The sequence below is a fragment of the Cotesia glomerata genome, linkage group LG7 (assembly GCF_020080835.1).
Source record: "Cotesia glomerata isolate CgM1 linkage group LG7, MPM_Cglom_v2.3, whole genome shotgun sequence".
In the NCBI taxonomy this organism is placed as follows: domain Eukaryota; kingdom Metazoa; phylum Arthropoda; class Insecta; order Hymenoptera; family Braconidae; genus Cotesia; species Cotesia glomerata.
The window spans coordinates 3,951,218-3,962,407 of record NC_058164.1 but is presented as its reverse complement, the minus strand read 5'-3'; the positions used below and the strand labels follow the sequence as shown (position 1 = coordinate 3,962,407).

General features: G+C 29.0%; 1 protein-coding gene across 26 annotated transcripts in view; it reads right to left on the bottom strand.

Moving 5' to 3' along the window:
- LOC123269376 (MAP7 domain-containing protein 2-like) overlaps positions 1–11,190 on the bottom strand; it is a 121,061-nt gene that overhangs the window by 3,191 nt on the left and 106,680 nt on the right. For all 26 annotated transcript variants that reach the window (XM_044735049.1, XM_044735052.1, XM_044735054.1 and 23 more), the window contains one exon: positions 3,896–4,236. In XM_044735049.1, coding sequence (XP_044590984.1) covers positions 3,896–4,236 — 341 coding nt within the window. The remainder of the gene's footprint in view (positions 1–3,895; positions 4,237–11,190) is intronic.

The window sequence follows — 11,190 nt, the reverse complement described above, 5'->3', positions numbered from 1 at the left end:
TGATGAATGTAACACCGAGATGAGCTTATATCTTTAAAAACGTCAATAGTTAAGATAGTACAGTGCATTTTTACAAATATATTGTGAAATATTGACATTTTTAAAGATATAAGCTCATCCCGATGTTATGCTCATCGAGACCTTTCATTTGAGTACCCACATCAATTTTTTATATATTTTATATATTTATATATATTATATATATGTATATATGAAATATATATTAAAAATGCATGTGGGTACTCAAATGAAAGCTCTTAATGAATGTAACACCGAGATGAGCTTATATCTTTAAAAGCATCAGTAGTTAAGAAAGTACAGGGCATTTTAACAAATTCCTTGTGAAATATTGACATTTCTAAAGATATAAGCTCACTCCAACATTACACTCATCGAGACCTTTCATTTGAGTACCCACATCAATTTTTCATATATTTATATATATGTATATATGAAAAATATATCAAAATGCAGGTGGGTACTCAAATGAAAGCTCTTAATGAGTGTAACATCAGGATGAGATTATACCTTTAAAAATGTCAATATTTAAAAAAGTGCAATGCAATTTAACCAATGCCATTATTTAATAAAGCAAAATTTTATTCATTTATAGTTCATAAGTCACGACAGTCACACAGTGACTGCAAGATTGCTAGTAGTTTATCATTTTTACTATCACCCATCAGAGTAGTAACTAAAAATAAAATTAAAAAAAAAAATTTATCGGAACGTGGTCAGTAATTAGAACGTTTATTCAAAAATAGACAAATTTCAAATAAGAATATAGTAGCAAAAACTACAAAAAAAAGTAATTAATATTAATAGTAATAATAATAGTATTATTGCATGCAATTATGAGCAAAGCATTAAGGCATTTAAAGGCTCAAAGCATCGAGGAAAAAGAGTACTCAGTAAAGTCAATTAAATATTTATCCAAGATAATAATTTCTGAAAAAATAGAAGAAATTTAAACCTTGATTTTAAAATTATAACTTAAATAAATAAAAATTAACTGTACTGAGTTATCGTGAAATTATATACAATTTATTTGTAATTAACTTGTTTATGCTATTCATCTCTCTTTACATTATTTACATTATTATTTGTCAAGTTCAACATTAAACCATTGTTAGCAATATATTGTTAACAATATATTTTAAATAATGATTTAATTAATCGCTTGCTAGAAAAATTATTGACAGACATTAATAAACATTTCTTCAATTCAACCGTAACTACACAAAATTATTTTTTTCTTCAGAATACTTTACCTAATTCGCAGATAAATATAAATTATAAAATATATTGTAATGTATGTAATTGTATTTATATTTATAATTGTTAATGTTAGTGTAATTTTTATAATATAGTAATATTAATTATAATAATAATAATTATTCTTTACAATGGCATTAGAGTAACATACACACACTCGAAAATTTTGATTTTTCAACATCATTCATGCTCGTCAACTCCCCCACTACTTTTGCAATGTACTCTCACTTTTTATTTTTAATTATTTTTTTATAAAGTAACGAGCCACTCATATTTTAATTAATAAATAGGCAGTTATTATTATTATATTCATATATTTCGAACATAAACAAATGTTCATTATTTTGCGAGCATGAAAACTCTTAATAAATCATTGTACTGCAAATTAGCCGACATTTAATTATTTTCTACAAATTAAAAAAAAAAATTAAAACTTTTTATTTGAAAAATTTTTTTTTTTAAATAATTCAATTAAATGTCGGCTTATTTAAAATTACTAAAAATAGCAGACACATAAAAAAAAAAAAGATGACACTGGATATCATCCCAGATTATACTCAGTGATATCTGTGGTGAAAAAAAATTTCTGATAGTATTTAAAACAATATTTGACTATCCTAATATCCAAAATACATAATAGATATAATAATGCTAAGTGCGTAGGCGCTAGAAAAAAAATGTCGGTGATATCACTGGTTATAATCCAAGATTATACTGAGTATAATTTGGGATGATATCCAATGTCATCTTGTTATTTTTGAGAAAAATTATATCATGTAATTTTATTTCACACAAAAAATTAAAATTTTATTTTATGAATTTTTTTTTTTAAATAAATAAAATAATTTATATAAAATTTAACAAAAAATTTCTAAATATTTTAAATTATTTTTTCTTTATATTTATCTAGATCTACTTTCGAGACAGTATCCTGTATAATTTGGATTATACTCAGTATAATCTTGGATTATACCCAGTGACATTAAGCATTACCATATCAATAATGTATTTTAGATATTAGGATGGTCAAATATTGTTTTAAATACTATCTGAAATTTTTTTTCATCACAGATATCACTAAGTATAATCTGGGATGATATCTAGTATCATCTTTTTTTTTTCCACACTTGAAAATTTAAAAGAAAAATTTTGAAAAAATTTACATGAATTTTAAAAAATGAAAAAAAAATCAGTCTGCTATTTAAAGTTTTTCTAAATTTAACTTGATTAACCATCATAAATATTTATATGCTAACTTACATTTAATTAATAAACACAATAATAAATATTAAATGTATACAAATAACCGTGAGTTTAGCAGTGAAGTGTAAGCTCAATTAATAATTAATAATTAATAATAAAACCTGTGCGCAATAATAATAATATTAATTTAAATTGAAATCTTAGCATAGAACAGGAACTATCGCGGCAATAAAGTGCCATATATTTAATTTACTCATTACTCATTACTCCAATAATATACCCAGTATTATATTAGCAATTAAAAATAATCGATAGCTTAATTAATACAGAATCGCCCAAAAATTATTTCAGTAATTAGTGATTGACCCGTTAGCGGTTTGATAATTAATAAAAAATATAAGTGTGTGTTAGTAAACACTTGTTAATAAAAAAAAGCGCGGAAACATTTTTTTTTATACAGATTATTAATTGTGATAGTAATAATAATGATTAATAATAATTTTTCTTTACACCTTGGTCGAAAGTACGCATCTTTTGCACCTATTTCAAGGCAAAAAGTTAAAGATTCGTGCATTGATTAAGCTACACATTCGCCTTCTATAACAGCGGGAGCAAATGCTTTCGCTACCGCGACTGACATTAGTTATTTGTTACTAACTATGTTTTGTTTACGCTGATCATTTACGATTGATGGTACAATACAACTTGGTTATATTTCTTTCTTTCTTCTACTTACATGAAATATTTCATACATAGATAGAGATATAGATAAAAATATAACTGTCGTAGCAGTGAGTAGATCATCTGAGATTCAGTTTGACAGTGACGTGTGTAGAATGGATTAACTTTATTTAATTAATGAATTATTTAGAAAAATGTACGCAGTAACAACAATTTAATTTGATTTTTATTAATTATTGTTCATTTTCAGATAATATGCTCGTTTTTTCTATTTTAACCGAGAATAATCTTTATTATGTTTGATGAATTCAAGAAATTTCAGTTTTATTTAATCTAAAAATTATAAAAAAAAATGTTTTTTAATTATTTTTTTTTTTTGATTTTACATTAATTTTTTTTTATTTGATGCCTGCCCCCCCCCTCCCCCCGACAAGCAGCACTCGCTTCGCTCGTGCCGCAAATGTCGGGGGTAGGTATCAATTTTTTTTCAATACAGTACATGAAATATTTTACGTACTTTCGACCGGTTATAAAGAAAAATAGTATACACTACACGGGCAGAAGTTAGAGAGCTCTGCTGCGCGCCGTGATCAAGGCGCGCAGTGTAGAAATCTCAAACTTTCTGCCCTAATAGTGTAATATACTATTAAAATGCATAATAACACTGTTGTATGTTTTTAATAGAAATTATTTAGTATGATCTGTGAAAGGTATTTGTTTGTCCTAAAATACTTACACAGTAGCATTGTCGAGAGTAATCTGGGAGTTGATGCCATTGCCGTGGTTATTCGTATGATGGCCGTTTAATTCTTCGACGTTGCCCTGATTGTTTTCTAAGAGCGTCGCTGTCTTGTTGTTTGAATTATTAATGCCATTACTGTGTGTGCCATTGCGCACAATATTATCTGGTGGAGCTGTTGGGCTATTGTTACCAGAACGATTATCTTGCTGCTCGGAGGTGATAAACTGCTGAGTCGCCTCTGAGATAAGACTCGCGGTCATGACGTCGTCAACTTTGTTGCCCGGTACTGCTTTGTTTTCCTCGTTAGGGCTGTCGTCCTTTGATTTATCTCCATCCTGTGTAATTAAATATGTTTGTATTAATGGTATTAAATTAAATAGTATCTAATTTCATCTATATTATCAAGAGAATGAGAAAAATTTTGTCTTCAGGATAGTCGTATGGTAAAATCGGTTATTTAGAGAAATTTAGTGTCTTTGCAAAGGTCTTGATTTAAATTTGTGCCTTTTCAAGGTTTTATTTCATTTCAACTGATAGTCATTTTATTATGATAAGTATTTAGGCTGCATTCGAAAATGTTCTCTCTAGATACATAATTAAGAAATGACCTTGTATCTTGTGAAATATTGACATTTCTAAAGATATAAACTCATCTTTGTGTTACACTCATCGAGACCTATCATTTGAGTACCCACATCAATTTTTCATATATTTATATATATTATATATCTATATATATATAAGCGAAATACCACTCACTCATCACGAGATCTCCGAAACTATTCGCCCGATTGACTTGAAATTTAGCATAGTTACTCCATTCGTGATGTAGACGCTCACTAAGAACGGATTTTACGCAATTCCTAGCCAAAATGAATTTTTCGTCTACCATCACATATGCCCTCCCCTCCCCTCCCTCTCATTCTTCTCCTCCCCTCCCGTGCCCTATAATCTTTCCCCTTCCCTATATCTCTCTCTTTTTTTGGGAGCGAAATATCATTTTGACCCTCTAATCTAAGAAACCATCAGTGGCACCCGTAAATTATCGAACTCAACCCCCCTACAACCACCCACGCTAATCAACCTTTGCCATGGTTACCATTGTCATGGTTATCGTTGCCATGGTTACCGTTGCTATGGTTACCGTTGCCGTGGTTACCGTTGCCATGGTTACCGTTACCATGGTTGCCGTTACCATGGTTACCGTTATCATGGTTACCGTTGCTATAATAACTGTCAAAATGATTGATTTTAAATTTTATCGATTGACTGTTGGGACAGTAGGAATTCATAATCATACGTTTTTTAAGAAAGAATAGCTAAATCATTAATAACTGAAATAACTTATATGTATTGGAATAATCATGAAGGATGAACTCGATTATATCATAACACAGATAAATTAAACATAAATATTAGGGCGTTTCAAAAAAAAAAAAATTTTTTTTTTTTTCTTGGAACCAGGCTCAAAAGTTTCGTTTAGATGCCAAAATAGGCCTCTGAAAATATGAGCCCTTAATATTAATATTAAGGTGTTCCGCATCGCACTTTTCGATTTCCCATAAGAATAACACAGGAAAAAAGTTTTTTTTTTTTCTGATTTTTGTAACTAATAAACCATAAATTTTTCTGCAATTTCTATTAAATATTTTTGTAGAGAATTGAACGCTCTACAAAAAAGTACTGACATCATTTTTCGATTAATCAACTCATTCAAAAGTTATTCAAGGTCAAAGTTGAATTCATTATCAATTCAGCCGTTTTCTTCATAATCCTCCGAAATTTATTTTTTCTGATTTTTTTAACTCATGAACCATAAATTTTTCTGCAATTCCCATCAAATATTTTTGTAGAGAATTGAACGCTCTACAAAAAAGGTCTGAAGTCAATTTTTGATAAATCAACTCAGTCAAAAGTTATTCAAGATCAAAGTTTAACTTACCCTCAATTCAGCTGTTTTATTGACTGATTTGGCAAAATATTATGTTTTTAGAAAAATTGAAACCAAAACATTTTACAAAATATAAATTAGACTTCTGAAAACTGTTAATCTTTATTTCCTGCTTTATAGTAAATGTGGACAGGGTACTTAAAACAAATTATCATTGACAGTTAACCCGACATTTAAAAATTCTGGTTGTTGAAAATTAACATCAATCGTTAAATTGAGATCATTTTTTTAACATTAGTTAACATTAGTTTGAAGTTTCTTTCAAAATTAGTTTGAAAATTATTTAAACTAAACAACAGTTTAAAAAATTCGACTTAAACATTTCTTAATAAAATAATTCACGGCAGGTGTCCTATGTTATATCAATTATCAAAAGTTTTTCTTTGATAATTAATCGATGAAAAATTTATTTAAATGTGATTTAAATTTGTCAAGTATATTGGTAGTACAATTATTTTGGCGATGTCATTTCAAAATCCATAACTAGATGGCGCTGAGGGTAAATGTCATCATGTCATTAGTTTAATTTATTGTTTTGATGTTTATTTTATTTATTAAACGTATTGTTTACACAAGTTATGGGCATTCGTGAGTAATTAGTGAGTATTAATAATTTTAAAATATACATTTCTACTGTGAATTACATTATTACGTGAAAAATGAATCAATTGATTAATGTTATTGGTGATCTAATTGAGAATTTTATTGGACATAAACTTCCTACAATAAAAGAGGTTATAGCGGTATTTTTTATCAAAAAAATATTCTTAAACTAGATTATAAAAAAAGTATACGAATAACGATTGATAAACTTGATCTTATATGGTCTGAAGCTGGCATCCCAACGTGTGGGAAAAAATATGCCTTAAAAAAATTTGAAAAAATATTAGAGGAAGACAAAAAATTACAAAAATGTTCTCGACGAAGACGGTCTGCTACACAGATAAAAAATGAAGCAGTTTTTCATCAAAAATTGACAAAGTTATTCGATATTGCCAAAGTAAATGTCGAAAAATATCTCACTGATGAAAAAAAATTGTTTTTATCCGGTCAACGTTCAAAAAGTAGATTTGGTTTGATAAATAATAGTGTTGGATTAAATCCAGAGGAAAATCCTGACGATGCTATGGACGTAGAGCCTGTTGGTAAGTTCTGAACCAACTGCTACTTTAATTATTCATTTATTACTATTATCATATACTTTGAATTAATGTTTTCAGATACAAATGAACCTGAGCCTAACGTCGCTCTAGCAACCCAAAAATCTGCAATATTTCGATCGAACTTGTCAGCTACAACAAGTCATGTATCTACTGATGTATCTGATTTTGAAAGTCAACTCAGCCAACCAAAACAAATTCCAAAAATTGATGTAATGACACCTGAACTCTGTGCTGCACTCGATCGATCAAAAGTCACTCATAGGAATGCCATTTTCATTTTAGCTGCTGCGTACAAAAGTGTTGGAATTGATTTGTCAACTCTAAATCTGAGTTACAGTACAATTTACCGAGCGCGAAATAAATATAGATCAAATATTACTAAGGATCTTAAATCAGAATTTCACAAAGACGATCGTTATGTGGTGCATTGGGATGGAAAAATTCTCAGTGATATTAAAGGTTCAGAAACTGTAGACCGTATTGCAGTTCTCTTATCAGTTTCTGGGGTTGATCAACTTCTCGGAGTTCCAAAAGCTGACGATGGAAGTGCTCTTAAACAAGCTTCAGCTGTTATTGACACTTTGAACCAGTGGGAAGTTGCTCCGTATGTAAAAGCAATGTGTTTTGATACGCCACCTGTAAATACTGGTATAAATCATTTAATGTTTATAATTTTTATGAAGCTCGGATGTTTGATTTTACCTTTGTATCTTTTTTTGATTCAGGTATTCACAAAGGAACTTGTGTTATGATCGAAAAAGCACTTGGCAGAAAATTAGTTTGGCTTCCATGTCGCCATCATATAATGGAGATTATTTTGAGGGGAGTTTTTGAAGTTTTTTGGAAAACGACATCTGGTCCTAATGTTCCAATATTCGTTAGATTCAAAAGTTACTGGAACAAGGTTGACCAATCAAATTATAAAAGCGGAATGGAAGATGAAATTATCGCAAATACTTTGACAGGAAAAAAAGCTGAAATTGTTACTTTCATTAACAATTGCTTACAGGTACAAATTTTTTATTGCTCTTATTGAGACTTTTTAATCCCTAACTTTCAGTTGATTATTTATTTTTTATTTTTTTCAGATGTCACAGCCTCGAGATGATTATCGAGAGCTTTTACTCTTATGCTTAGTATTCCTTGATAGTTTTTCTGAAGAAAATTTTTCCTTTAAACGACCTGGTGCCATGCACCATGCGCGATGGATGTCAAAGGCCATCTATAGCTTGAAAATATTTTTGTTTCGCCATCAGTTTAATCTTTTAGCTCAAGAAGAGAAAAATTTACGCCGAATTTGTATTTTTGTGATTTCATTTTATATTAGAGTATGGTATAATTCAACTTCTGCTATCCAAGCGCCGAACAATGACTTAGAGTTCATGAAGAATTTGATTCACTCTAAAAACGTAGATCCACCGGTGTTACAACGAGCTTGTCAGAAAATGATTGAGCACTTGTGGTACTTAAATGAAGAATTGGTCATACTCTCATTATTTGACAGTAACGTATCAGTTGATGTGAAGAAAAAAATTGTTATGGCAATTAAAAATCGAGAAAGTTCTTCACCAATGCGTCAACGGTATGAAGTTACTGAAAAAAATCTAGAATCTTTATTGCAAAAAGATTTGAGTGAATTTGTCTCCAAAAATTCCGTAGAGTTGTTCAGCAAATTCGATTTGCCATGCGATTTTTTGGAAGATGATGTTTCAACATGGTGCAGTAATGATTCATATAAGGAATGTTTAGAACATTTTAATACCTTAAAAGTGACAAATGACGTAGCTGAACGAGGGGTCGCTTTGATCGAGGAATACAACAACTGGCTCACAAAAGATGAAGAACAACTGCAATACTTATTGCAAGTAGTTCGCGAACATCGGCTGAGATATCCTAATTATAATAAGACAACTCTACAGCAAGATCAATTTAATGCAAATGTATAAAAATTATTGTTAGATAAAAAAATTTCAAATTTATTAAAAAAAATATATATCTCAATTGTTATAAGCAATAAAAACTTAAAAACACTGATAACTTTTCAAAAAATACATAAAATTTCAGTTATTTTCAAGCGCAAATTATATAAAAATATTTTTCAATAAAATTACCGCAATAATCGAGCACGAAAAATAATAGTTGTAATTTTTTTTAACTCTAAGAACTTAGAAATAAACTTTTCGGTTGTTTTGAAACCCGTAAACTTATAAATTTGAGAGGATGATAAAAAAAACAGCTGAATTGAGGGTAAGTTAAACTTTGATCTTGAATAACTTTTGACTGAGTTGATTTATCAAAAATTGACTTCAGACCTTTTTTGTAGAGCGTTCAATTCTCTACAAAAATATTTGATGGGAATTGCAGAAAAATTTATGGTTCATGAGTTAAAAAAATCAGAAAAAATAAATTTCGGAGGATTATGAAGAAAACGGCTGAATTGATAATGAATTCAACTTTGACCTTGAATAACTTTTGAATGAGTTGATTAATCGAAAAATGATATCAGTACTTTTTTGTAGAGCGTTCAATTCTCTACAAAAATATTTAATAGAAATTGCAGAAAAATTTATGGTTTATTAGTTACAAAAATCAGAAAAAAAAAAAACTTTTTTCCTGTGTTATTCTTATGGGAAATCGAAAAGTGCGATGCGGAACACCTTAATATTAATATTAAGGGCTCATATTTTCAGAGGCCTATTTTGGCATCTAAACGAAACTTTTGAGCCTGGTTCCAAGAAAAAAAAAAAAATTTTTTTTTTTTTGAAACGCCCTAATAAATATTATCAAGTTGATATTGTTAAATGATTATACTGATTTTAATGATTAAAATTAAAATGGTAAATTGTGTCTGATGCGTCTTCTCTAAAATTTTACAACGATATCGTTAAATTATTATAAAAAACGGTCGATTTAAGATAATTTCTAATAAAATGAGTAATAATAAATATATTTTTTAATACCACTTAATTTGTTATGAATTTATTAATAACTAGCTGATACCCGCCCGCTTCGATAGGAATACAATAAATTTTTATGGTGTAACCTAGATGAAAAATATAAACAAAATGGTTAATTTCAAAAAGATAATGAATATAAATTTTGAATTAGAGAAAAGTGATTGTTTGTGATGACCGGTGTTAGCGAGTATTAAATATATGAGAAAAGTATTTTATTATTAACATTTTTTAAAATTAAAAATTATTGACATTTTTAAAATTAAATAATACTATGAAGCGGAAAAGAATAGGAGTTACGGATAATTATTACGTGAATCGTTCCAACATTCACGTAACAGAATAATTGGAGGAGGAAGAGATTGAGAAAGAAATAGGAAGGACCTTCTTAATAAGAGTTTACAGAATATGCGAGAAAAAATTCAGATAGCTCGGACAGGGATTCGAACCCAGAACCTTCCGGTGACATGTCGGCTACTCTACCATTTGACCTATCCGGTCTAGACTAAATGTTTAGGATAACATTATTATAATGGGAACGCATCTCACTACACAGTACGTCATGGGTGATGCGGAAATCTGTCTAATGACAGATTTACTGACTAACTGACCCATTGATTGATTGATTATTAATAATAAAATACTTTTCTCATATATTTAATACTCGCTAACACCGGTTATCATAAACAATCACTTTTCTCTAATTCAAAATTTATATTAATTATCTTTTTGAAATTAATCATTTTGTTTATATTTTTCATCTAGGTTACAACATAAAATTTTATTGTATGCCCAGCGAAGCGGGTGGGTATCAGCTAGTATATCTATATATGAAAAATATATCAAAATGGATGTAGGTACTCAAATGAAAGCTCTTGATGATTGTAACATCGGGATGAGCTTATATCTTTGAAAATGTCAATAGTTAAGAAAGTACAATGCAATTCAACAAATATACTTGTATACTGTTGACATTTTTAAAGATATAAGCTCATCCCAATGTTACACTCATCAAGACCTTTTATTTGAGTACCCACATCAATTTTTCATATATTTATATATATCTATATATGAAAAATATATCAAAATGGATGTAGGTACTCAAATGAAAGCTCTCGATGAGTGTAACATCGGGATGAGCTTATATCTTGAAAAATTTCAATAATTAAGAACTGACATTGTTATCTTGTCAACTAATGACATTTTTAAAGATATAAACTC